General features: G+C 49.3%; 1 protein-coding gene across 1 annotated transcript; it reads left to right on the top strand.

The window, feature by feature from the left end:
* On the top strand, positions 1-27,325 carry Sema4b (semaphorin 4B). Its single transcript, XM_051206618.1, has 14 exons — positions 1-184; positions 14,282-14,445; positions 14,594-14,656; positions 17,024-17,122; positions 17,598-17,709; positions 17,995-18,108; positions 18,209-18,360; positions 19,454-19,635; positions 19,744-19,894; positions 20,704-20,914; positions 21,025-21,140; positions 21,361-21,527; positions 25,084-25,169; positions 25,678-27,325. Exons 1-14 carry the CDS (start codon positions 64-66, stop codon positions 26,415-26,417), a joined length of 2,478 nt encoding a protein of 825 aa, XP_051062575.1. The 5' UTR covers positions 1-63; the 3' UTR covers positions 26,418-27,325.
* The last annotated feature ends 265 nt before the right edge of the window (positions 27,326-27,590 follow it).

Below are 27,590 nucleotides of genomic sequence, written 5' to 3' on the forward strand. Positions count from 1 at the left end.
AGCAACCTGAGCCCAAATCGAAGGAAGCCGCTGGCTGCCGTGCTCCGAGCTCCACGCGCCGGGATGGGCCGGGCGAGCTGCTTCGCCGCCCTGCTGCGCGCACTGCTGCCGCTGCTGCTACCACTACTGCTCGCGCGACCTACGAGGACGTGGGCTCTTGGTCCCCGGATTAGTGTGCCTCTGGGTGAGTACTGTGGGGTGCAGCAGTGGAAAGGGAGCGCGGGCCGCGAGGTGGTTGGTGCGGGAGGCCACGACAAAGGAAGGGTTGAGGTCCAATAGGTCCCCTTCCCCTTTCAAAATGCTGTGGTCAAAGCGAAAGCAAAGGGAAGCTAGGGAGCCGAGAGCCCCTTCCATTTTTTGTGTGGGTCTAGAGAGGGCCACTCACTCGCTCTGTTGCAGCTGCTTGTCTCCTTGGAGAGGGCACACTCGGTACTGTTTGGGGCAGGGGGTGCCGCTCAGGTGCTGCCTGTCTGCCTACTTACCTACTCATCTTTAATGATGATCAGAGCCAACCTTGGAGTCACCCATGGCAAGGAGCTTTGGGGACTGCTGTTGGCTGCGCTATAAACTCTGGGCTTCTGGTATTCTCAGGCAGCCACTACAGAACCTGGAGTGCACGGGTGAGCGCCAGGTTTTTCCTCCCTGCCACCACTGACTGACTCCCCGCCACACGCACCCCCCGCACCCTCCAACACACACACACACACACACACACACCAGGACTTGGAAATGGACATTCTGAAAACTGCAGGATCCTAACTGGAGGGACCTGAGAGTACCATCTTGGCCGGATTCCTTTCCTGTGGCTGCCTGTGCTTCTAACCTTCCAATCTCTCTTTAGTTCGTCTGATCATCCCTGAACCTTCTCCTGGAGCCCTCAAGTTTAGGAATTCTAGGGACTTTGTCTTTTTTTGTTTTTTTGAGACTTCCACAGGGCTTCTCTGCATAGCCCCCCCGCTGTCCTGGATCAGGCTGCCTCTGTCTCCTGAGTGCTGGGATTAAAGGTGTGTAGCAGGAGGTGGGCTTGGGTCTTAATTAAGCCAGCCTATCAAGTACCTCCTGTATCTGCACTCTAATTTGCTCCTCTGCAAAGGTTGCTCAGGTGTAGATACTTCTTGCAAAGCCGTCTTGGGAAATTTATGAAATTTGGTGCAGTAGGTGGGCATCTGGCACATAGGTGCCAACAGACACTGTTTGGCCAAAACCCCTCTAACTTGCAAGCTGTCACATGTGAGTTAGAACAGAATGTGCATAAATTAGAGGTTACAGACTAAAACTACCAAACTTCCTTCTCCTTATAGTATCCCCACTCCTGACAGCATCCCATTTGCAAAAGGGTAGAACCAGCTATTCAATTAAGGCCCCTAACAGGATCTGAATCTCTTATCAGAAACATTACTGGTGGTCCAAGTTCAAATTCTGCCTCAGCCATTTAGTTCCCATGTGACTTTGAGTAAACAACTTCCCCTGTGCCTTGATTTCCTCATCTGTAAAATAGGGATATTAGCACCTTGCTCAAGGCTCAGCCCATTACATGCTGCAAAGTCCTTGGGATAGGGCTTGGTACAGAAACTTCTCAGCTGGTGTTTGCTGTCATTCTTGTTATGTTAAACTTGGACCACTCCTGCTTGGAACTGGGTGGCTCTGCACAGGGTGGAGATGGTTCTAGAGTGTTAGTTTGACTGCAGCCCCTTGGGAGTTCCGTTCTTGAGGTAAGGCCTGAAATCTGAACCAGGGATTGTTGCTCTGCTACTTTTAAAATGTTATTTAGCTTGTGTGTGGGTGTGTGGGCACAGGGAATACATGTGGAGATCAGTGAGGTCACAGGGCACCTGGCAAAGTTCTTCAGCCATGTGGATCTCGGCTATTAAACTCAGGTCATCAGGTTTGGTGGTGAATGCCTTTTCCTGACTAGCCATCTTGCCATACCCTTCTCATCCTTTTTTTCCCTTCTGAGCTAGCACAGAACCCATCTTGCATTAAGCAAGTCACATTGGAGCCATACCCGGTGCTGCTTCTGTCATTCTGTGTCTCCCCAGAGCAGTGGGTCTCAACTTTGCTAATACTGCCACCCTTTAATACAGTTTCTCATTTTGTGGTGAACCCCAACTATAAAATTATTTTCGTTGCTACTTTATAACTGTCATTTTGCTACTGTTGTGAATCATAATGTGAATATCTGTTTTCTGATAGTCTTAGGTGACCCCTATGAAAGGGTCTTTCAACCCTGAAAGGGGTCGAGACCAACATGTTGAGAACCATTGACCTAGACTCTTAGACCCTCTCAGTTTTAGGGGAAAATGCAGGGCCTACAAGGTGGGGATAGATGCACCTATGTGATGGGAGATGTCATTCTGTATATGTTTCTGTATATGTTTCCACTTAGCCCCAGGAAAGCAGGATTAGCTCTTGGAACCTTATCGAACATGGCAAGTCTTGTGTCTCAGGGAGTGTTGGGAAGACTTGAAAGAGGAGTAAAGAGGCCCTGTTTCCTAGGAACATCCCTGGACCTGGCCAGCTTTCACAATTTTATAACCATTTAGGGCAGCCACAGGTGGTCAAGGGGTATCTTGTGCACTGTACAAAGATCCAACTGAGGGTTTGAAAGGACATACAGGCCAAGAACATAATTCCACTGTGCTTTGGGGGCTGATTCTGCCAGCAGAGTGGGGACACTTCTCTAATCCTCATCACAGTCTGCAGTGTTTTTGCAACGCCCAGCCTCCTGAACACTGGGTGTGTGTCTACCTTAGACTGACCTACCATGCTACCCAGTCTCTACCTTCCTGGGCTTGCACAGTACCCTTAATACCTGCTTTCACTCCCTTTCTTCCCATGTACAGGCAGGTCCTGTGGCTGGAGTCCCAAGTGGGGAATGCCCTGGTGACTGAACAGGCTCACCCTTTGAATTTGGCTTAAGACAGTTTCCTGTCTCATCCCTGGGGACTTGTGAGATGTTCCTGGAAGTATGCCCATTCTTGGCAGGCCCATGGTGACCATGAGGTGCCTGGCCCAGGGCCCTTAAGTCTCTGACACAGGCTTCTCTGGGATTTCACAGAACTGAGACCACACCCCTTTCCCACCACCTGAACTGAATTCACACCCAAGTTCCCCCTCCTCCCAAAGAACCTTAGGGATAATAGGCTCTGTCTGTGATCAAAAAGTCCCTTGAAGTGGAAAGTTTAATTCATTCTGCATCTACGGCGTCTCATAGAGAATTCTCATTCCTGTTCTTGGGAGTCCTCAGGTTGGAGGGGGGTCTTATGACCTCGCCTAATGGTCAGTAGAGGGAAGGAAGACCTGGGACATTTTGAACAGGAGTAGGGGAGCTTTCTTGTGGATTCCTGAAAGCCATTTTTCAGAGAAGTGCATGAACTTTGGGTTCTTTTGCCCTGAAAACTCCAGGGCCATAATGTGGGACAAGAGCAGGAGTTAGGCCTTGCAGTCTGGCCTGTTTGAAGAAACAAAACAAAAGCGCTCCCACAGCCTACTGACATCAGACGGAGCCCCTTTATTTGGGCAATTAAAAGAGCTATTAATGTTCCCCAGCTCCAGAAGCATCCTGCTAAAACGCTCTGGAAACAGTGTATGAACAAGATTGGAATTAAATCTGTAGGCCTGCAAAATGCAGTCAACAAAACCCCATTGAATGTGGAAAACAAGGCCCTTGGCACGAATCAGTTGCCCGTCCTCCGACCTGGAGCAGTCATTCAGAGTCAAGGCTGCCTGAGTGGTTTCTGTGCTAGCCGATGCTTTGGTTCCATTTTGTCTTTTATTGCCCTCCCTCCTTGATGTGACCTCAGCCCAGCATGAGACTGTAATTCTGCCCCATAGGCTGGTCTGTTTGTGATTCTTCAGAGGCAAGTAGACAGTTGGGAGCCCTAAGGATAGGTGCCCAGAGTCTGGCTGGGGAAACTGGCTTACTACCCTCATCAAGGACACATCATAGGGCAAGCTATGGCCTTCTTAAGTCTGTATCCATATCCACACAACAGGAAGAATAGCGGTGCCCAGCTCCCAGACTCCAGAGAGGGTTATTGAAATAATGCATGTAAAGTACTTGGCACGGGTCCTCACACGCGCAGCCTGCCCAGTGGAAGGTAGCAGCTTTTGCTGCCTGCTGTTCTGTTCAAACCTCTTGCCAGCCTCACTCCAGGAGGTACATGCTGAACAGGGCTGTGGAGCTGAGTGGTGTGGCCCTGCTCTGCCCTGGGGAGGAGACGAAGCCAGGCTTTCAGGGTTGAAGGGAAGGTCATTCTCCTGAGGACTCCTTAGGTCTGCCCAATTTTTAAGTGCTCCTGGTTCTGTCCTTTCAAAATTCTTCTGTGCCTCAAGAACCTTCTCCGCTTGGTACTGGACTTCCCCTCATGCTCCTCCCCTCCTGTCCTTTGCTGCTTCTGTAGAAGTCCCATTCAGTGGGTGGTATGTCACCCTGGTTGAAAGGCTCTGAAAGGTCATGTCACCGTTCATAGCTTCCTGTTACCTTTTCTTAGAGCCTGTGGCCTCTGCCCCATCTTCATGGCTGCTGAGGCTGGTGCTGGCTCAGAAACCTTACGAGGAGCTCTCTCTGCATCCCAGGAGAGGATCAACAGAATTAGTCCTGTGGTATAGTCAGGTTCTTCTTTGGGCTGCCACCTCACAAGTAAGGACATGGAGACTTACTGTTAATTATGAAAGCTCAGTCTTAGCTTAGGCTTTGTCCCATTAATTCCCCACAACCCCAGCTAGAGTTTCACTGTATTGCTTTGGAGCCTATCCTGAAACTCACTCTTGTCGACCAGGCTGGCCTCAAACTCCCAGAGATCTGCCTGCCTCTGCCTCCCAAGTGCTGGGATCAAAGTTGTGCAGCACCAATACCCGGCTCCCACTAACTCTTATAATTTAAATTAACCCATTTATTTTAATCTACATTCTGTCATGTTGATTGTTACTTCAACTCTACTGCTCGTGCCTCTGCATCTAGCTGGTGACTTCGCCTTCTTCCCAGAGTTCTTTGTCTGCCCGGAAGTCCCACCTATACCTCCTGCCTTGCTATTGGCTATTCAGCTTTTTAATACACCAATCACAGCAATATGTTTTTTACACAGTGTACAAATATCCCAGAACACTGGTCCAGGTGTGCCCTCTGTCTGGCCAGCATCTTGGAGAGCACTGTCTCTAAAGATTATTGTATAGCCACTTTCCCGCAGTTGGCCCTCCTGCTCTTTACTTTGCTGCCTCCCAGTCCTGGGAATGTTCGCCACATTATTAGCTGGTTTTTGTGTGTCTCTGCCTTGGCTGCCTTCTGCCCTCCAGGGTCATTCATACATCCCAGCCTTGGGAACCTAGAAGAAGATGGGTATAGCTAAGGCTCACAGAGGGGGGTGATTTATCCACAGCAGGGTTCTCCCTCCCAAACCTGTGATTCCACATCTTCTTGGGCCCATCTGGAAGTCTTCCCTCTAGCCTAGGAGGCTAGCAGACATGCTTCGGGGAGGGGCTTGTGGTAGCTGTGATATGTGGGAGATAAAGCCCTGTTCCTCCTTTCTTCTAAAGAGTTGGCTACCTTTGGGAACTTTTTTTTTCTTTTTTCTTTCCTTTTTGTTTTTGGTCCCTAATGCTAGAGTGGAACCCAAGAACTCAGGGTGTTGTGGCTAAGGAAAGCTTCTGCCATTGAGCTACTTCTCAGCCCTGGCCTCCTCTTACTCACCCTCTATGAGCGGCTACCTGCTCACAGATGAGGAGTGCCATCCACACACAGTGCCCATTGGGCTGGGCTCACTCTCGCCTGTGGAGCTCTATTGTTGTACCGTAGAAAAGAATGCTCAACCCCAGAGGAGCCAGCTCATCCTGTCAGGGTCATGCCTCACCAAGGATAAGAGACTGTGCCTGGGTCAGTTTCCTCACTGACTCAGGAACCTTGTTCTTTCCCAGAGCTGTGTCTCTCTTCACCTGCCAATTACACAAAAGCAGCAGAGTGGTCCAGCTCAGCCCTGTCGTAATTGATCAGCTATGCGACTCCATCTGGTAAAGAAGTCTGTTGAGGTCACTCCTTGACAGAGCAAGGGAGCCAGCTGGGGCCCCCGAGGGCGCTGTCAAATTGGATATCGGTGATCTTGGCCTGGAAAATAGGGGCACATATATCAGAGGTTTGCACCACTAGGGGTGGTGGGCAAAGCCAGTCTGGGAGTATATTTTGCTTGACTTTGAAATGACTTAGAAATTTTTAATTAGGGCTGATATTTAGAACAGGAAATTTTATATAAAAATCCAGATATCTGGCTGAAGGGGAATCTGGCAAGGCAGGGTCCCTTTCTTTTGAGGGCCTCCTGCCTCCAGATGGTTATACTCATACCAATTCTGTCTCCTTGCCTGGCACCAGGGTGCCAGATGTTACACAGAAACTGGTGTGTGAAAAGGTAAGAGGAAGGGAGGGGAGGACGGGAGGCAGGAAGGGGAGTGTTGGGTGCTGCATTCTGTTACAGTCATCCAAGCCCTTCTTCAAGCCTTCCACAGCGGAGGTGGTGACTTGCGCAGTTACACGAGTGATCGGTGAGGAAGTCAGGATGCACTGGAACTTTCAGGACTTCCTACCCACCCGCCACATATATCTTTGTGGCCCATTTCCTATTTCCTGTAGCATTTTTAGCTGCCACATGTCTCTTTGTGGCCTTTCGGATGCTATGATTCACTGAGCTGTCCATGTGCTGGAGGGGTCAGATACAGTGTGGAGCAGGAGCCTTCAGGGTTCCCATGCTTCCCCCCCCCCCCTTTTTTTTTTTTTTTTGTTTGTTTGTTTGTATGTTTTTTTGAAACAGGGTTTCTCTGTGTAGCTTTGGAGCCTATCTGGCGCTCACTCACTCACTCTGTAGACCAGGCTGGTCTCGAACTCATAGAGATCCACCTGCCTCTGCCTCCCGAGTGCTGGGATCAAAGATGTGTGCCACCACTGCCTGGTCATGCTGTCCCCTTTTTAATGTAGGGCTTCTCTCTGGACTAAAGCATCTCAAAATTCAAAACTCTGATCTTCGTTCAGTCTAGAAACATTCATAGCTCATCTCCTTGGAAGCCAGCTGACCAGCTGATAGGTGCATGGGATAACAGTGTGAGTAAGATTTGGTCTTGACCCTCAAAGTGCCCTTCTGTTTGGTGGAACAACAGACCCAGAAACCTCATCATGAAATAGTGTCTCAAGAGTCTGTGACAGGTGTGAAGAGTATGGCAAGTCCTTGTGTGCCTGGAGATTGAGGAAGGCGCATGGATGAACTGATAGGTACGGTTTAGTCAGAGGGAGAACTACACTGCAGAGCTGGCTGTGACCAAAACGCCCTCGAACAGCTCTTCTGTATCACTCATGAAGGGTGGGGGAGCCTGGAGCCTGGATGTTTTACCACTGCAGGCTTTTGTGTGGTGGTGGTGACAGTTCTTGGAGAGACTTCTGGCTGTAGCATGGGGCCCTTGGGAGGCTACGGTAGCCTAGGTGGGAGCAAGTAATGGACTGTAGTTGTGGAATAGTGAGGTGGGGCAGATTCGGACAATACAGAGGGAAAATTGGCAGAATTTGATGGTAGATGGCATGTCTGTGGCTGAGGAAAGGAAGAGTGACGCCTGGCAGAGCTGGAGGGAGGAAGACACCAGATCTCAAGACAAGGAGTGAGGGGCCCCTCAGGGTACCCTTGGAGTTTGTGTGGGTCACCAGAATCTGTGTCACTGAAGTGGTCTGTGAGAAGAGCAAGAGCAACACACGAGAGAAAATCCTTGAGAGGCCAGCGCACACCAGAGCAGGACAGCACAGGTTCATAGCCCACCCTCCACCACATGTCCCGAGACAGAGATCAGTCCTGCCCATGGTTACCTGGAGGGGACTGTGGGGCTGAGTCTACAGGAACCACGGTGTGTGAGGAAGACAGGAGATGACCTGGAGGACTAGCGGTGTGATGGATCTTGCACTCCTGGGTCTTGCAGGGCTCGCCCACTAAGTGTTGGGCTGGGTGAGGCCAGTTCCCTGGAAGAGGGACTGGGAGGCAAAGGTGCAAGTCTGGGCCAGAGCTCTCCTGAGGGATTTTGCTTGTTTCTAGACAAAAGTGTCTTCTGAAAGGGAGAGCTCGAAGTCAGGGTCACTCGTGCTCAATGGCTCATGTTTCTTCTGGAAAAAAACTTGGAGACATCTGTGAGGAGGAAGGTGGGCAGAAGGGCAGAGGTCACAGGAGAGGGAGAGTTAGAGTGGCCCGCCAGTGAGCAGGGGACATGGGAGCTGACCATGGTCCTAGGTGGGCTTTAGAGGGAGCGAGCAGAGGTCAGGCTCTGAAGGTGTTGGAACAGCTTGTGTAGATGAGACACTGGTTCTGTGGCCTTGGGGTTCTAACAGGTTGGCCAGCTCACGTAGGGATAGTTGGAAGGGAGGCTTTCCACAGCAAACCCACCACATGAGCACAAGTACTTGCTCCTGCTCTCTCCATTGTTGTGTTTATTCTTATTCTTATTCTTATTATTGAGTCAGTCTTGCTGTATAATCTAGACTTTCCTTGAACTTCAAGTAAGTTCTTTTCAGTCTCAAATGCTTTACTTTTTGTGGGGTGATGGGGTAGGTTGAGACAGTCTTATATGGTCCAGGCTGGATCCAGACTTGCTTTAGAACCAAGGATGACCTCAACCTTCTGAGCCTTCATACCTTTACCTCTCAAGTGCTAGGATTACTGACCACCATACCTTGCTGACAATGACTTTTTGACCACTTCAGCCCAGGGGAGACTTTGACATACAGTCTTCCACAGTGGGAATGGGACTGAGTCTTATGGACTCTACCCTGGCCTTAGCCCAATGATGTCGACCTTGGCCCCAGCTTACATTGTCTAAGGACAAGGTGGCTGCTTCCTGCCCAGTACTGGGTGGTGCAGAGGGAGGTAGTCCATCCAGGCCAGTTTGCTGCTGACTGTAGCAAGTGGGTTCAAGGTTCTGGTGACTTGGCATGATGTCCTTGAGACATAGCTACCCAGGAAGCCTTTCACACCCCTGCAGAAGGCGGCCCCTTCCTTGCTCTGACTTGGCAGGGAGGCTGGTGTTTTCTGGCCTAATCTTGCTGGGGCCTGTGGAGGGCAAGAAGTTAGAGCCAGGTCAGCATCTCCCTGTGGTGGCTCAGGAGCCACAGAGTAAATTGGGGTGGGACTCTTGAGTCAGCACTGCCCAGGGTAGGGCTAAGCCATATTCCTGTCTCAACCCAGAAAGCTCCAAGCTTCCGGCTGAGTCACAGGGAAGGGGAGAAGCTCAATGAGGCTGGGGGCTGAGGAGTTCCCACATCACTTCCTGCTAGGATGGGGTGTGGGGCCCTGAAGGTGGCAGTTCCGGAACAGCCCCATCCTGTCTTTTTGAAGGATGAGCACCCTTGGGGAGCACAGGCCCTTGGGGGAGGTTGGGCTCTTAAGCAGCCACTGGCTCAAGTGGTCTAGGAACCATAGAGAAGTTCCATCCTGATTGGAACAGCAGGCAGAGCCTCTGGTTAGGCGATAAACCCCAGATAGGGGACAGGGAGGGTATGTGAACTACATTCACAGTCAGGAAACCAGGTGGGACATGCACAAGAAGTACAGCAGAGAAACACACACACACACACCCCTCTCCAGTCACATTTGCGCATAAGAGTACCAGGAACTCACGCACAAGCCTGGACAAGCCCCAGGGTTCCGTGCACATAAGCACACAGATACACAGACTTGGGCAGGCTCAGGCAGGGCTTTCTGCACAGACTTTCACATAGCCACTCTGTCGCTCTGGAGGTGACCCCAGACACATGGGAGCATGGGCAGTCACAACACTTGTGACTTGTAACACATCCTATTTCTGAGCTGATCTGACCAAGACCCCTGTGGACCTCACTCAGGCTCAGGTGGAATGGGCTGGTCCTTTAACCTCTCAGGAGGGAGGCCACACCCCCTGTCCTGCCCTCTGTGGCTTGTTGGGCTGGATTTTCCTGCAGGGCTTTTGGATTTTGTTTTTGAGCCACTCGAGTGTTGATCGTGTGCCAGGCACCATGCCAGCACAGGGAAAACGTGTGCAAAGTTGTTTTGAGTAAAGCTCTCAGTAAGTGTGGGTTATTATGTACATTATTATTTACATACGTAATCTCGTTTCTTCTCATAACAACTCTGTAAAGCAGAGGGCTATTATTGTTCCCATTTTACAGATAAGCAAAGTGGGACTCTGAAAGGTTAAGTGACTTGTCCTTATGATTGGAGACTGGATTCGAACCCAGTCTTTGACAGTGTATGCTCTCTATCTGTCCTGTGAGATAACCAGTGGGGAAGACCTAGTGAAGTCTGCCATGGCAGCCGGGTCCATCAGCACACTATGACTCTTTAAGTTTGAGGCACAGGGTGGAAGGGAGGAGGGATGAGGGCAAGCATGGAGTGGGTTCGCAGCATGAGAAAGCATGTTGTAAAGGCACTGTGCTCACTTCAAGGCATGTTCCACTTTCCATTCCTTGGTCATTTTGGTCAGTATGTTTCCAGCAATCATGAGTTGTGGACAGCTGGCACCTAGGCTTCCCCTCCAACCTGGCTTGCCTTTGTCTGAGGGACCCTGGGCAGCTTGCCATCCCCCCCAGGCTAAAGTGGAGGGAGTGTTGAGCTGCCACCTGGAACTTGTGCTTATCTCGGACTCCTGGCATTTCTGTATCTGGACAGAATCCAAGGGTGGCTTCCCGCTTAGAGCTGTAGGTCCCACCCAGGTGGAAATGCCCTCCGGTGCAGGCAGATAAGCCTTGGCAAACCAGAGGCAGCTTGTGCTTCCCGAGAACCTTGAGGGGTACAAGAGATAAAGGGGTGCAGGAGCTGTGTGTGTTGATCTTGCTGAGTCTCGTGAGGCTCCTGTGAGCGGCACTTTTGTGTTACCCCTGTGACACACACGTGAAACTACAGTGGAGTGAGCCCGTGTCATAGGGAAGGGCCTACTTGGTGCTTCTTAGGGTGTTGTCCTCCTCCCGAGTCACCCAGAGCTAGTCCAGCAGCTGTCTTTCAGACCAGCAGTTCCAGAATCTCTTGTGATGTTCAGGGAGGTTGGGAATGGTGCTGGAGCCTTCCTTTGCCTCCCAGTGGGAAATACTAAGGGTTGGGAGTCCACACAGGAGTTAAAAGTTGGAGAACTGAGGGTTGGAAGTGTCGGACGCTAAGGAGTTAAGCGTTGGAGAAGAAGCTCTTCATGGTTTAAAGAGAGGGCATCTTTGGCCTGTGACTGCCTCTGGTGTCAGTGGCAGAATTCAGGTTCTGGCCTCAAGCAGGACTTTTCTCATGAATTCCAGTGCAGCCCTGTGTTATAGGAGAGCTTCGGCTACAGAGACACACATACTTCCCTGAAACTCCTAGTCTTCTCTGTCATCATCTTTCGTCCCCAGGAGACCTTCTTTCTGGGGAGCAGCTATGGGCTCCTATCTGTCGTCCTGTTGCCCGGAGACGTTACCCATCCCACGAGTCTCAGCAGGTTACTGGAAAGCCCCATCTGAGAGCTGCTTCAGCATCTTGTGCCATGTGGTAAAGGACTGAGCTTCCACCAAAGAACTGGTGTGTTTTCCTGTTCTTGAACAGTGAGAACCAGGTTACTTCATTTCCCTTTTCTCTGTGACCACCAGGACCCCCAGTAGCTGTGTGAAGGTCAAATGACTGCTTGTGTGACCCTTCCTTTCTAGTTTAGATGTCTTCAGGTTTTTCCTCTGCTCCTGATCTTAATGCTTCTATTTTGCCTTTTTTGTTTGTTTGTTTGTTTTGTTTTTTGTTTTTGTTTTTGTTTTTGTGTTTCCTTACCTCTTTCTGGAACCAGGCTGAGGGTATGTAAAAACATTGGACATACAAACACACATGATGAAATCATCTTCACATCGCTTGGCTGGCATGCTGCCTCATGGCTTCCCGGCTCTGTGAGTCTGTTTGTTTGCATGGTCTGGACCCGATGGTCAGTTATGACATGCCTGAGGCTGCTCAGGGGCTGCTTTCTACTTGTCTTTGTCTCCTGTTTTCGGCCGCTTAGAATTTTTTAAATAATTTCTCTCTGAACCTGTTAGTTATTCAAAGCATAAACAGCACACTGATGGGTCAGTGGGCGTTGACTTGTTTCTTTTTCTCTTAAATTTATGTCTTTTACATTCTGCAAGTGTAAGTTGTTTACTCTAAGACCCCCAAATGATAAGTTTAAGGGGAAAATACCTGTGTCCTCCTAGTGATCGCTTCAGGGTTTTGTGCTTCATTCGTCCTCCTGTCTGGATCTTTTTCTCATTTATATTTTTTCCCATAAAGTGAAATAATCTGACCAGATATATTTCATAACCTTCATTTTTACTTAGTGATAAGTAGTATCTCCTAGTTATTGCATATTCTACAGCAATGGATAGGTCCTAAAGTTTTTCTCATTGGTACTATGTGTTGTGTGTGGTGTGTGTGTGTGGGTGTGTGTGTGTGTGGTGTGTGTGTGTGTGTGTGTGTATGTATGTATGTATGTATGTATGTATGTATGTATCTGCATCAGGATTGGCCAGATGGCTTAGTGAGTAGAGGAACTGTTGTTGATAAGCATGGCAATCTGAATTTAACCCCCAGGGCTCACATGGAGGAAGAGAATTCCCAGAAATTGTCCTCTGATCTCCCTGCACACATGCACATACACAGGCACCCCTCTTTTTAAATGTTAAGCAGGAAAGTCTTCTGTAAGAACCAACACTGTTGGGCTGGAGAAATAGCTCAGAGGTTAAGAGCACTGGCAGCTCTTCTAGCAGGCCTCTTCTAGAGGTCCTGAGTTCAATTCCCAGCAACCACATGGTGGCTCACAACCGTCTGTAATGAGATCTGGTGCAGGCAAAAGAACACTGTATACATAATAAATAAACATAAAAAAGGGGGGACCAACACTCTCCCTGCCTTTGCGTTCAGTGCCTAATTCACAGGGCTGCCTCGGAGTGCTTGAGAGTTCCCATGCCACCAAGGTTTTCTCTGTGGAATGCTCACACCTCTTTTTCCCATCTCTAACCTTGCGGCTTGCTGCTGAGAAAAATGAGGCTTTCCATCATGCTTGCTCCCCCTCTCTACATGCTCTGCACCTTCCCACCTTTGCTGTGTGATTTGCCTTTGCCACACAAAAGACTGAGGCAGGAGGATTGCGATTTTGAGATTAGTGTGGACTATGTAACAAAGGTGCCGCAAAAAGTCAAGCAAGCAAGCTCCATTTATTTAGGCTAAGGTTACACACAGTGGTCTATGCTGAGTGCCATCCACAGTCAAAATAACACTGCACTTTTTTTTATGTCTGATATAATTCTTGATTTTGTTTTATCTGCACATACATGCATGTGTGCTGTTAGGATCAAACCTGGGCCCTTACACATTGGACAATCATGTACTGAGCCACACCTGAGCTCTGTTAGCCTAGTACAGCGTATTGTGACCCTCTTTGTTCCTGGGAAGGACAGCAGAGTCTCACTCCCCCTTCCTTCCAGTCATGCTGTCTGTGACTCATTCATGTTTCTGAGCTCAAGGCTAAGGACAGTCATGCTCTGTCTAGTAACTGTTAAGTCTCCATGGGTGCTGGGGCCTCTGGCTTGAGACCGAGGGTTAAACTGTATCCCTGCAGGGCCAGGGAAGGAGAGGGCTACCCTTGAATTTCATTTCCTTTGGGTCAGATGCTGTCAAAGGAAGGTGTTAAATGTACCAGTTTTCTCTTTATTACAGTTATTTATGTTTGTGTGTGGTTGCACACTGCTATGGCACTCACGAGGGCATCAGAGGACAGTTTATGGGAGTTCAAGTTTTCCTTCCACCATGTGGATCCTGGGTATTGAATTCAGGTGGTCAGGCTTGGTGGCAATCACCTTTACCCACTGAGCCACCTGCCTGACCTTTCTTATATTCTGTTATTACTCATAATCCATAACTTTATATTTCACTTTGCTTCACATTTTGGCCCCTTCTCTCTCTCTTAAAACAGAGTCTCACTTGTATAAACCCAGATTGACCTCCAGCCTCTAATTCTTCTGCCTCATCCTCCCATGTGCTGTTATTACAGGCATGTACCATCACACCTAGCTAGATATGTGTTTCTTACACAGCTTCGTTTGTTTATTAGAAAATATGTTGGGTTTGCTTTTTTTTTTTTTTTTTTTGCCATCTGTGTGACATTCTACTGGAATATAATGATTATTTTTGTTCAGTCCCCTGTCCTTGGACTGGACTGACTGTCCTGCAGACCTGCCTTTGACTAAATTCCATCTTTCTTGAGATAAATGGAATAGGCAGTTCTCAAACCATGCCCAACTTCCTCTTCCCAGGCTCTGAAGAAAGGCTGGTCCGAAAATTTGAAGCTGAGAATATCTCCAACTACACAGCCCTTCTGCTGAGCCAGGATGGCAAGACGCTGTACGTGGGGGCCCGGGAGGCCCTCTTTGCACTTAGCAGCAGCCTCAGCTTCTTACCAGGCGGGGAGTACCAAGAGGTGAGAGGGGGTCCTCAGGAAGCTCAGCCTGCTGGTCAGAGAAGGGTCTGCACAGGACAGGACAGGACCATGGTTATGCACAGGAGAGGGAGGAGCACGGCTATGCACTCACTCCACGCCCTCATACCTATTTCCCTTTTTTCCTCAGCTGCTGTGGCCTGCAGATGCGGACAGGAAACAGCAGTGCAGCTTCAAGGGCAAGGACCTGAAGGTGAGGCTGAAGTGGGGAGGGATCTGGGCAGATCACGGAGCACATACAGCAAGTGTTAGGGTTAGGGCATAGCCTGGAGATAGCCAGCATTGGGCTTGAGTCCCAACCCCAGCCCCATTAGATCCATCTAGGCGAGCCTTACTGTTCCCACCTTACAATGGGGATCATATGCCTGTGTCCCTGGATAAACCAGCAGGCTCGGGGCCCCTGACTCATAAGCAGGGCCAGATTAGCCTTAACATTAATGGGAACTGGGTGAGGCAGTGATTATGTCTATAAAGGGTCCCCAGAGAAGAGACAAGTCTGGCAAATTCTAGTCTGGTTTTAGCAAAGACATTAGAAGGAGTCCAGCCCAGTACAGGATTCTCCTGCAGAACTTGTCCTCATTCCCACAGGCCCCAGGTCCCAAATGGAACAAGTGGCATCCAAGGCAGCCTTCAGGTCAAGTCCTGGCTGCCCCCACCCAATCATGCTTCATTCTGCAAATAGTTAGCAAGTACTTGTTGGCATTGTGGGACTGGAACCCAGTGTCTCCCACACAAGATGAGTGTTCTGGCCATGAGCCAGGCTTCAGCCCCTCTTCAGAACTGGTTCTGTTGTGTTAGCTACTAGACACATTATAAAAACGTAAAAGCATGCTTGTAATCCCAGAACTTGGGCAGGAAGATTAGAAGTTCAAGGTCATCCTTGACTAGATAGCAGATTGGAAGGCTGAACTCCATGACACCATTTCAAAACACTAAAAGATGAAAGAAAAACCAATGGAAAATCAGTTTGTTTATGAGGTGGTCATAAAAAAAAAAAAAAAAAAAACCAGGGTTGGAGAGATGGCTCAGCAGTTAAGAGCATGGGCTGCTCTTCCAGGGGACCAGCCTATTTCCCGGCATTCACTAGGACAGCTCACAACCTGCTGTACCTCCAGCTCCAGGGGAACCAGTACCCTCTCCTGGCTTCCACGGCACCAGCTATACAAGTGGTCCACACATAGATGCAGGCAAAACATTTGTACACAGCCTGATCTTCAGCATGAGGTCCAGGACAGGCTCCATAGCTACAGAGAAACCCTGTCTCGAAAAACCAGGAAGGAAGGGAGGGAGGAAGGAAGGAAAAGGAAAGGAAAGAAAATAAAAGACTAGTTTACATAATGTAAAGACATTTGATCCTTTGAGACTTAGAGGAAGGTGAGGAACTTGACTATGAAATACCCAGAGAGTGAGCAGCACTAATGGTTTCCGATGAGCAAATCTCTTTGGACACCAGTGGAAGGGCTAAGCAGGGAAGTGACATGGCCTTGCCTGTGTTCTTTGCTTTGTTTTACAGAACTGGGGCTCAAGCCCAGGATCTCCTACATGTTAGGCAATTGCTACCACTAAGCTGCATATCTGACCCTCTATTTTTGAGGCAGGTTCTTTTTTGTTTTGTTTTGTTTTGTTTTTTTCAGATAGGGTTTCTCTGTGTAGTTTTGGAGCCTGTCCTGGCACTCACTTTGTAGACACTCACTCTGTAGCCCAGGCTGGCCTCGAACTCACAAAGATCCCAGGCAGGTGTAGCCTAGACTGGCCTTGAAACCCAGGCTGGTCTTGAACTTGTGATCTTCTTGTCCCATCTGCCTGAGCAGCTGACTTGTGCCACCAGGCCTGTCTTGCCTATGTTTTAAAAGGATTGCTTTGAGCTGGGTGTGCTTGTGCCAGTGATTGCAAGGTAGAAGATTATTAATCCCAGGCTAGCCTGGGCTACGTAGTGAGACTCTCATAAGTAAAAATAAATAGGTCCCACTGTGTACAGGATAGCGTGTTCTCTTTGGGACTGGACACAAGGGAGACCACTGAGGCTTCAGTGATGGCAGTCCTCATCCAGGGTATTATCTATAAATGGGGTATGAAATGGTCAGAGTCTGGCTTTCTGGTTATTGAATGTTTAGCATCCAGGAATGTATGGGGTTTGAGAGACACCAAGGCCAGGGCCTCCCACTGTAAAGATGGAAATCATTCACTCCAAGTCTTGGGGAAGTTGGTGGCACCAATTTGGAAATTCCTGTTAGACATCTTGTGGAGGTGGCATTTGTGCCAAGAGTTCAGGGTTGAGCTGTTCCTCCTGCTTTGTGAGGAAACCCGGTTTCCTCACTGGGTTGGGGAAGGCACACAGGAAGGTCAAGATACTCCAAGGGTGGAATCCTCCCCTCTCGGGTGCCCTTCTGCCAGCCAGTTCCCTGTCCACAGCTCCTGATTTCTCTATTGTTTGTTCCCTTTCTGTTACCTCTCCTCAGCAAAGGCCCTGCCCCCAGGCCTGGCCTTGGGTCTGGGGAGGAGACCTCTGCAGTGCCCCCTGGTGGCATGTGTGGACCTGACATTCTCTGTTTCCCCACAGCGAGACTGTCAAAACTACATCAAGATCCTTCTGCCACTCAACAGTAGCCACCTGCTTACCTGCGGCACAGCAGCCTTCAGCCCGCTGTGTGCTTACATTGTGAGTTCCCTCCTCTCCCCTGGGGCTTAGCTGCAGCTGCCTTTTTCCTGTCAGGCCAGTTCTTCTCTAGCCTGAAAGAAGCAATCTCAGGGCATGCAGCCACCTTGTCTAGACTTTCTGCATTTCCTCTACCCTCCAGATTCTTTCCCTTTCTGTGTGATGCTCTCAAGTCATCTTGTGCACCCTTAGCATGTACCCATCCTGTGTTCCTTCTCCTCACCCTAACATACTCTAGTAGAGGGTGGCATTAAGGCTGTGTTTTGGAATGTAGGCCTTGGAGTCAGAATTCCTGTGTTTGCATGGTGTTGCTATCCCTGGCTGTAGGCCCACTTTGCAAGCCTCATCTCTTCCCTGCTCACTGGGGATTAGTGCCCTCTGCACACTGCCTTCCCATAGAGCATGGGGTAACACTTCCCTGTTGTGAACTTCCTCGTTCCCTGCCTTAGCCCTGAGCCACCTATCTACTCCTCTACAGAACCTATCGAGCTTCACTTTAGCACGAGATGAGGCCGGCAATGTCCTCCTGGAAGATGGCAAGGGCCGTTGTCCCTTTGACCCCAACTTCAAGTCCACGGCCTTGGTGGTTGGTAAGTGGTGGGGGCTTCGTGGAGTCAGAAGATGCACAGGTCAGGAGGGCTAGATCTGGGATGTGTCTGGGCTCTGGTGCAGTGTGTCGCAGGGCTAAGCTGGTATCTCCATGCTATGCTGGTTCCCAGGGGCCACTGAGTGACCCTGGGCTGACCTCCTGTTCCTCTTCCAAGTTCCTGCTTCTGCCTAGGCAGGATGGATGGGGCTGTGGTCACTGTGGGCCCCAGGCAGGGCACAGGGCCTGGGCTGAGGGAGCCATTCCCATGGGAACACTCTCTTGGCAGATGGTGAGCTGTACACTGGAACAGTCAGCAGCTTCCAGGGAAATGACCCAGCCATTTCCCGGAGCCAGAGTTCCCGCCCCACCAAGACTGAGAGCTCCCTCAACTGGCTACAAGGTGGAGTTCTGCCTGGGCCCCCTAGCAGTCAGCCATTGGGAGGGCACATTGTCCCAGAGGTTCCTGGACTGACTGTGTACCCTCCCACTGGCCTCTGTAGACCCTGCATTTGTGGCCTCTGCCTACATTCCTGAAAGCCTGGGCAGCCCAAAAGGTGATGACGATAAGATCTACTTCTTCTTCAGTGAGACGGGCCAGGAGTTTGAGTTCTTTGAGAATACCATCGTGTCCCGAGTTGCCCGCGTCTGCAAGGTGAGTGGGGGTAGAGAATGGGGTCATCTACTCTAAGGGTAACTCACAACTGTGACCTTCCAGAATCATTCTCTAAGAAGAGCAGTTCAACCAGCTACCTGTCTCTCTTCCTCCTCCTCCTCATCATCATCACTGGGCTTTAAAAACTTTCTTAATAGTAATAGCTCCTTAGATAAGGTCTCATGTATCCCAGGATGGCCTTAAACTAATTGTGTAACTCAGGATGACCTTGAACTTCTGACCTTGATCTTCTTGCTTGTGTTATCACACCAGGTTTAACATGGGGGGGCGCTTAAGCCTGGTATTATAAATTCTAGGCAGGCACTCTACCAACTGAGCTGCATCCCTTTGGGAAAGAAGTCAAAGAAGTCTGTGGCTTTCTCTTGAAAATCCAGGTTCCTGGTTCCTCATCTGTTAAGTGGCAGTAATACCCCCTCCCCATTGTCAGAGCTGTCACATGGGTTAAAGTGCCAGTAAAGCTCTCAGGGCCCCTAAGTGTGATAACTGACCGTACCCACAAGAAAGAACCTCAACATTAAAGTGTTCTTTGCCAATCTGTTAAAACTAATGTATTTGTATTAACTTAGTTACAAACCTGAGTTGTGCTACCTCGAGGTACTTTAGACTCCTTGTTTGCTCAGTAACCAATCACAGATTCATTTCCCGATTATTTATTTGTTTGTGTTTATTTAATTGAAGTCCTACTGTACTCCCTGACTGCCTACAAACTCTTAGACTCAACAACTCCCCGAGTAGCCTGAAGCTTCAGAGTTATCGGCATGGCAATGATCCTGGCATGCTGGATGACACTGTGCCACTGAACTATCTTCTTTCCCTTCACAGTTTAGACGTTCCCGCTTGGTCCTTGTTTGTGCGTCCTCCACAGTAGGGAATGCGCTTTCGTGCTGGGAAACACACATTGCTTCCTAAGTTTTCTCAATTTTAGTTACATATCTGTCCTGGCCTTTTCTCATTCTCCATTCCTGTTTCTGTCTCAGCTACTTCTGAGGAGGGCTAGCTATCGAGGCAATACCATGTCTCCACCTGTGGCCCTTGGCTTGTGACTAAGCCAGCTGCCCCTCTTCTCCTCCAGGGTGATGAGGGTGGAGAGCGGGTGTTGCAGCAGCGCTGGACCTCCTTTCTCAAGGCTCAGCTCCTGTGTTCCCGGCCCGATGATGGCTTTCCCTTTAATGTGCTACAAGATGTCTTCACCCTGAGCCCCAATCCCCAGGATTGGCACAAGACCCTTTTCTATGGGGTCTTCACCTCCCAGTGGTGAGTGAGATGCTAGGATTTTGCTGGGGACAGGAGGGTAAAGAACGGCTAAGAACCCACTGACCCTGACTCCCAACTCAAGAATTAATTTGGTTGTTTCCTTGGCAGGCACAGAGGGACCACTGAGGGCTCTGCCATCTGTGTCTTCACTATGAGTGATGTGCAGAAGGCCTTTGATGGCCTGTACAAGAAGGTGAACAGAGAGACACAGCAGTGGTATACTGAGACACACCAGGTGCCCACACCCCGGCCTGGGGCGGTAGGTATCAGTAGTTGACCTTGAAGTCCTGATCTTCTTGTCTCCACCTACCGAGTACTAGGATTACAAGGGGGATGCCATCTTACCCAGCTTTGCATGATATTGTACAGTACTGTCACTGCCCCTTTACTCTGTTCACCCCAGACTCTGCCAAAGTCCTCTTTAATTACTAAATGACTGGATCACGTGACCCTCAGCAGTCATCCTTATTTGCTTGTAACCTAGGAAAGCTTGACACAGGATGTGAGTGCCAGCAGTTTGGTTAGGAGGTGACGCTGAGGGAATGGACAGGTGCAGGTGGAAGGCCAGAAAGGACGTGTCAGTTAATCTTGACCACTCTGGGCTGCTGAATCTGGATCTTCCCGGATACCACGTGAAGTTGTAGAGCTAGTCTCAGACTTTCACACTGACCGGGCTGAAGCCATTGTCTGTACTGCAGGTCACTAGGCCAGTTACCTCAAGCACAGAGAAAACCCTTGGGCAGGGAGAAACGGGACCCAGGTAGTTATGGGAATCAGCTTGAGAAGCCCAGGATAAGATGCTAGAAGGCAAGAGGCACAGTCACACTTACTGAGGCCTGTGAGCAAATTGGGCAAGGAACAGTAGGCAAGGGGCCAGCAGGAAACCAAGCCCTTGGTTTTCTCACATGTCAGGTTTGCCTTTGGACCAGCACTAGACCGGAAGGCAGATGTGCCATGATTTCTGGAGCTCAAGTGGGTGGGGTGGGGCGGGGCTGCTACTGTCCCCTGTGAAGGCATGCGGCATGCCTGCTCTCTGATTCCCATTGCTCATGCTTCTGCCTTTGGCAGTGCATCACCAACAGTGCCCGGGAGCGGAAGATCAACTCATCCCTGCAGCTTCCAGACCGAGTACTAAACTTCCTCAAGGACCACTTCTTGATGGATGGCCAGGTCCGCAGCCGCTTGTTGCTGCTGCAGCCACAAGCCCGCTACCAGCGTGTGGCTGTGCACCGAGTGCCTGGCCTGCACAGCACTTACGATATCCTCTTTCTGGGCACGGGTGAGTGCTTGCAGCCCAGCAGGATTGAGTTAAGGAGGGGAATTCAGGCATGGTTGGTAGATCCTGGGCAGTGGGCTCCACCAGGGCCTGAGTGGTGTCCATTCTCCCAGGTGATGGTCGCCTGCACAAGGCAGTGAGCCTAGGTTCCAGAGTACACATCATTGAGGAGCTGCAGATCTTCCCTCAAGGACAGCCTGTGCAGAACCTGCTCTTGGACAGCCATGCGGTGAGTAGACTGTAGAGTGAGTTTAGCACCTAGCCAGCTCTTCTTCCCCTGCCCAAGCAAGATGGAAAGTTAAAGAGCCCTGACTTGTGGCCATCAAAGGGGTGTGGGGCAGCACTTGTCAGAGGCTTCCTGGGGTGGCTGTAAGTGCGCATGCGAAGCTAGTGTGACTGAGTGATGGGTGCCCATTCCTCCCTCTTACTCTCCATGTTTGGCTGTGTAGGGACTGGTATATGCCTCCTCCTATTCCGGCGTAGTACAAGTGCCAGTGGCCAACTGCAGCCTGTACCCAACCTGTGGAGACTGCCTCCTTGCTCGAGACCCCTACTGTGCCTGGAGTGGCTCTAGCTGCAGGCTTATCAGCCTCTACCTGCCCGATGTGGCCTCCAGGTGAGAACTCCCAAGGCCCTGAGCGCTTATCAACTCTGAGCATCCACATCTCCATGTGCTCATTTCTGGTTCCCTACTGCCCTCAAAATCAGTATGGGCGGGACAGTCAGTGTTTGCCTTACTTATCTGGAAAGGGGACAGGATTGAAACATCTAGTGAAAGCTTTATAGGAGAACATGGCTTGCACTGTGGATGTAGCTCAGTAAGGATGACAGCAGTCTATTAAACTATTCAAAAGTAGAGTAACATTTGGATTAGAGATGTGTATAAAGTGGGGATTTGGCTTAGTGGTACACACCTTTAATCCCAGCATTCAGTGCCTGAGGCAAGAAGATCTCTGAATTCAACGCCATCTTGGTTTACACTGTTATAGGCCAGCCAGCCAGGACTACATAATGAGACCCTGTCTCAATTGTTTAAAAAAAAAAAAAAGGCATGAGGCATGCCTGTAATCCAATCCTGGTACCTGCTTTTGTTGTTGCTGTTGTTTGTTTGTTTTATTGAGATAGCATCTCATGTAGCCTATACTGGCCTGGAACTCAGTTTTGTTTTGTTTTTTTGTTTTTTTTTTTGAGTTTCTTTTGTGGGGGGGATTAAAGATTTATTTATTATGCATGCCTGCAGGCCAGAAGAGGGCACCAGATGTCATTATAGATGGTTGTGAGCCACCATGTGGGTGTTGGGAATTGAACTGAAGACCTCTGGGAGAGGAGCAGGTATTCTTAACCTCTGAGCCATCTCTCCAGCCCAATGGAACTCAGTTTATAGTTGTGGGGAATCAGAAGTAAATAAGTGGCCAGAACATGGTGGTGCATGATTCATAATAAGTTTTCAAGGGTAGCCTGGGTTATGAGAGACCTGGACTCACAAAATAAAAAGGGAAGGGGGGTGGATGTTGGAAAGATGGCTCAGCAGTTAGGAGCACTTATTGAAGCTGGATGGTGGTGGTGCACACCTTTAATCCCAGCACTCAGGAGACAGAGGCAGGCAGATCTCTGTGAGTTTGAGGTCAGCCTGGTCTACAGAGTGAGTTCCAGGACAGTCAGGGCTACACAGAGAGACCCTAAAAAAGAGCACTTACTGCACTAGTAGAAGACCCAGGTTTCATTCCCAGCACCCATATCAGGTATTTTACAAGCAATTGCCTGTAACTTCAGTTCCAGGGGATCCAACCCTCTGGCCTCCCGATACACATAAACTCATCTAAGCACATAAAGATTCACATACATAAAAGTAATCATTAAATCTTTTTTAAATTAAATAATTTATTTATTTGATTTTTCAAGACAGAGCTTCTCTGCATAGCCTTGGCTGTCCTGAAACTAGCTCTGTAGACCAGGCTGGCCTTGAACTCCCAGAGATCTGCTTGCCTTCTTATTTATTTTTAAGAGAATAGGGATGTATGCAAAGTAAAGTTCTGAAGTGCCCCCACTGGATTGGATTTTAACATACTGTCCTCGTATTTTTTTCTACAAATGCGTAAAGCAACAGTCTAATTGTTTAATAAACATAGGCTGTTTGATTTGTAATGTTCTTTTGTTTACAGGAAAAGGGACACAAATTAATGCATGCCTAGAGCATGAAAGTGTTGTATTCCCTGTTGTATTCTTGTTTCACATAGGGTGGCACATCTGGTGTCTGTTTTTAAACTGTTTAGGAATTTCAGTATTTGGAATGATGGTGCATGGTCTGCAATCAGCCCAGTACAAGGCAGAAAGAGGCAGGAAAATCTACAGTTCAAAGTAATCTTTGACTATATAATAAGTTTGAGGCTAGCCTATGCTACATAAGACCCTGTTTCAGCCAGGTGCTATGGCACATGCCTTTAATTCCAGCAATTGGGAGGCAGAGGAAGGTGGATAGATATGTAAGTTTTGAGGCCAGTCTGTTCTACACATCGAGTTCCAGGACAATCAAGGCTATGTAGAGAGACAACTGCTCAAAAAAAAAAAAAGATCATCTCGACTTCCCTTCCTAGCCTCCTATCCCTACCCCCCCCCCAAAAAAAACCAACCCAACCTTTTAAGGAGCTAATAGCTTGGAAGGATACACCCAAAATTGGCTGCACATTGTGCAGCACATTGTGAGGGACTTCTGTAGTGTTCTGTAGTGGTTTGTTTTGTTTTCCTTTATGCTTGGTTGCTTTTTCTTTCTTTTCCTTTGAGACAGGGTCTCACTATAGCCCTGGCTAACAACTGAAGTCACTATGTAGACCATGCCTCAAGCTCTCAGAGCTCTGTCTGCCTCTGCTTCTTCAAGTGCTTGGATCAGAGATTTGCATCACACTGCCTGGCTAAGTTTTCTAATTTTTAATGCATGAAAAAAAAAAAAATCATCCGAGCGTTAGTGGCACATGCCCTTAATCCCAGCACTCCGGAGACAGAGGCAGGCAGATCTCTTGAGTTCAAGGCCAGCCTGGTCTACAGAGCTAGTTTCAGGACAGCCAAGGCTACGCAGAGAACCCCTGTCAAAAAGAAAAAGAAAAGAAAAAAAATCATCTTTTGGGCTGGAGAGATGGCTCAGTAGTTTAGAGCACTGGCTAGAGGTTCTGGTTCAATACCCAACAATCACACAGTGGCTTACAAACATCTATAATGAGATCTGGTGCCCTCTTCTGGAATAGATGAGTACATGCAGACATAAAATAAAATTTAAAAACAAAATCATCTTTCTTTTCAAGTGTACATACATACCTATAATGTCAACACAAGAGACACTAAAATAGAAGGGTTGGGAGTTGGATATTAACCTGGGCTACCTTGTGTATCCTAGCTAAAAAAAAAAAAAAAAAAAAAAAAAAAGAAAAGAAAAAAAGAATAAAGGAAAGGTTTCGGTTTTTTGTTTTGATTTTATCTGGAACTTGATTTGTAGATCAGGCAGGCCTCAAACCCACAGATATCTACTTGCCTCTGCCTCTGAGTGCTGGGATTAAAGGCACGTGCCATCACTACCCGGGGGTTTCATGTAGCCTAGACTGGCCTCCAATTCACTATGTAGTTGAAGATGATCTTGAATTTCTATATCTCCTGTGTCTACCTCTCGTGTCTAGGCACATTATGCTTTTATAGTGAGATGAGATTGTGGCTTTTATGTGAAATAATGTGTAGCCTGGGGGCTGAGAAGATAGCTTAGTCAATGAAGTAGTTGCCTCAAATGCATGAGAATCTGAGTTTGATTCCCAGAATACACATAAAAATGCCAGGCATAGCAGTGGCGAGAGAGAGACAGACAGATCTCTGGGATTCGCTGGATACCCAATCTGTCCTAGTTGGTAAACTCCAGGCCAGTGAGACATCTTGTCTTAAAGGAGGTGGGTGGTGTTCCTAAGGATGACCTCAAGGTTGTCTTCAAACTGCCACATGAATGTACACACACATTATTACAACTGGAGATGCCCAGTCAAGCCCTATGGTTGTGGAGACTGCTCAGGGAAGTCTGTTACCTACTGCTTTGGACCTACTGGTCCTTACATACCAGGTCCCTTGCCAAGGTCCAAGTTTAGCAGGGAAGGGAACACTAACCCAGGAGGTTCTACCCAAGATTTTCTCGTACCCAGGCCTTGGATCCAGGACATTGAGGGAGCCAATGCCAAGGATCTCTGCAATGTTTCCTCAGCCAGGCCCCGGACTTTGGTGCCAGCAGGTAAGATGCCCTGGCAAGGGTGGGCCATATTTGCTTGGAAGAGGACTCTAGGTACTTATAGGTATGCATTTTTCTTCTAGTCCTACAGATATTGAGTCTCACTCAGTCCCAAGAATTGCCCAAGTTAATATCTGACTTAGGGTTGTTTTATTGCTGTGATGAGACACTGTGATTATGGCAACTTTTATAAAGGAAAAGCACTTAAGTGGGCTGGCTTATAGTTCAGAGGTAGTCCATTATTGTCATGGCATGTAAGCAGTCATGGTGCCAGAGAGGTAGATAAGAGTTCTACATCTAGATCAGTGGGCAGCAGGAAAAGAGAGTGTCACTGGGCCTGCCTTGGGCTTCCCCAGTGACACACTTCTTCCATTGCTATGAACCTATGGGGGCCATTGTCATTCAAACCACCACACCATCATAGCACCAAGAGCACAGCCATGAGGGCAGGGCTAAGCCTGGGGCTGTACTGGCCATGGCCCCTTCTACCCTGTGACTATTCTACCTGCAGGCAAGCCATGCAAACAAATCCAGATCCAACCAAACACAGTGAACACCCTGGCCTGCCCACTCCTCTCGAACCTGGCCACTCGGCTCTGGCTGTACAACGGGGACCCTGTCAATGCCTCTGCCTCTTGCCGTGTGTTGCCCACCGGTGACCTGCTTTTAGTGGGCAGCCAGCAGGGGTTGGGGATGTTCCAGTGCTGGTCAATAGAAGAAGGATTCCGGCAGCTGGTGGCCAGCTACTGCCCAACAGTAATGGATGATGGGGTGATGGACGAAAACGAGCAGCGCGATGGTATCCCGGTCATCATCAACACGTCACGAGTGAGTGCGCCTGCTGGTGGCAGGGCCAGCTGGGGTGCAGACAAGTCATACTGGAACGAATTCCTGGTGATGTGTGCCCTGTTTGGGCTTGCTGTGGTGCTTCTGTTTTTGTTCCTTCTCTACCGACATCGGGATGGCATGAAACTTTTCCTAAAGCAAGGCGAATGTGCCACCGTGCACCCCAAGACTCGCCCTGTAGTGCTTCCACCTGAGACTCGACCACTGAATGGTGTCGGCCCTCCTAGCACCCCGCTTGACCACCGAGGCTACCAGGCCCTGTCGGATAGCTCCCCGGGGCCACGAGTCTTTACTGAGTCAGAGAAGAGGCCACTAAGTATCCAGGACAGCTTTGTGGAGGTGTCTCCTGTGTGTCCCCGGCCCCGAGTACGACTAGGCTCTGAGATCCGAGACTCTGTGGTATGAGAGGTGACTTTAGATGTGGCCACCCTGGCCTCAGGCTGTGAATGTTCAGCAGAGGTCAGCTAGACCTTTGCTTCTCACAGAACACAACCATGGTACCCTGTCTGGGAGGCAGCTGGTATGACAGCCCAGCCAGCTAGTTCCAGTGCCTGGCTGAAGACAGACGGGTCTGCCTCCAGGGGCCAGAGGGCCCTTGTCAGGTGGCAGAATTCTGCTACTTACACTGAGCCCTTTGTTTAAAAGACAACTGCAAATGTGAAGCCAGAGAGAGAGGGAAGAGACAGACAAGGAAGAATACAGAAAACGACACAGCCACTCCAGTTCAGCCTGCCTGGGCTCTCGGGGACTTATCCAAAGTGGCTCTGTGAGTCTGAGTTGGGAATCCTTCCCCCACTGGCCTATTCTACCTTCTGCCTTACTCTGCTGCTGGGGGGCTACCCTTTCTCAATGCAGAGCCAGGGCCCTGCTCCAGCCAACCGAGGACTTGTCTGTGGCCGCTGACACCCCACCACCTCAGGGACAGAGGACAAGGCTGGCTCTGCAGCCCTCCTCACCAGACCTGGGCCTGGGCCCAGTTTCTGGACTTAGCAGGCCTGCCTGTATCAGGCTGTGGCCTCAAGAGAGCAAGGGTGTGACCCCAGGGGAGTTTGCAACAGAAGACTGTTGTCTGCTGCCGTTTCCCAGTCAGAGAACCGTGTCCCACCCACCTCACCATCCCTATCTCCCAATTCCAACACGGGCTTCTGGCCCTACCTTCTCTTGCTCCTAGTTCATCCTGCCCCTGCCGATCACTCTAAGGGATACTGACACTGCCCATCACAAGGACCCTGAATTTACATGGGTTTTAAATATTTTTTTTGATAAGATGCACTTTACTTTCTTTTTTTAAATAAAATCTGACAGATTATAGTTAGTTGTGACCCTGACTCTTGAAGGACTGTGCTTTGTATGTGTGTGATCTGAATACATGTGATAGAAATACATGTGTGTGTACATGTGGAGACCAGAGGCTATCCTTAGGTGTCATCCTTAGAAACTTCACTTCCCTCTTTAGACAGGGTCTCATTAGTTTGGAGTTCATTGTTTAGACAGGCTGGCCAGTGAGCCCCAGGAATCCTGTGTCTATCTCCCAGCACTGGGACTTAAGGACTGAGCTGAGGTCTTCATGCTTGTGAG

Source organism: Phodopus roborovskii, unplaced genomic scaffold, assembly GCF_943737965.1.
Source record: "Phodopus roborovskii unplaced genomic scaffold, PHOROB, whole genome shotgun sequence".
Classification (NCBI taxonomy): Eukaryota; Metazoa; Chordata; class Mammalia; order Rodentia; family Cricetidae; genus Phodopus; species Phodopus roborovskii.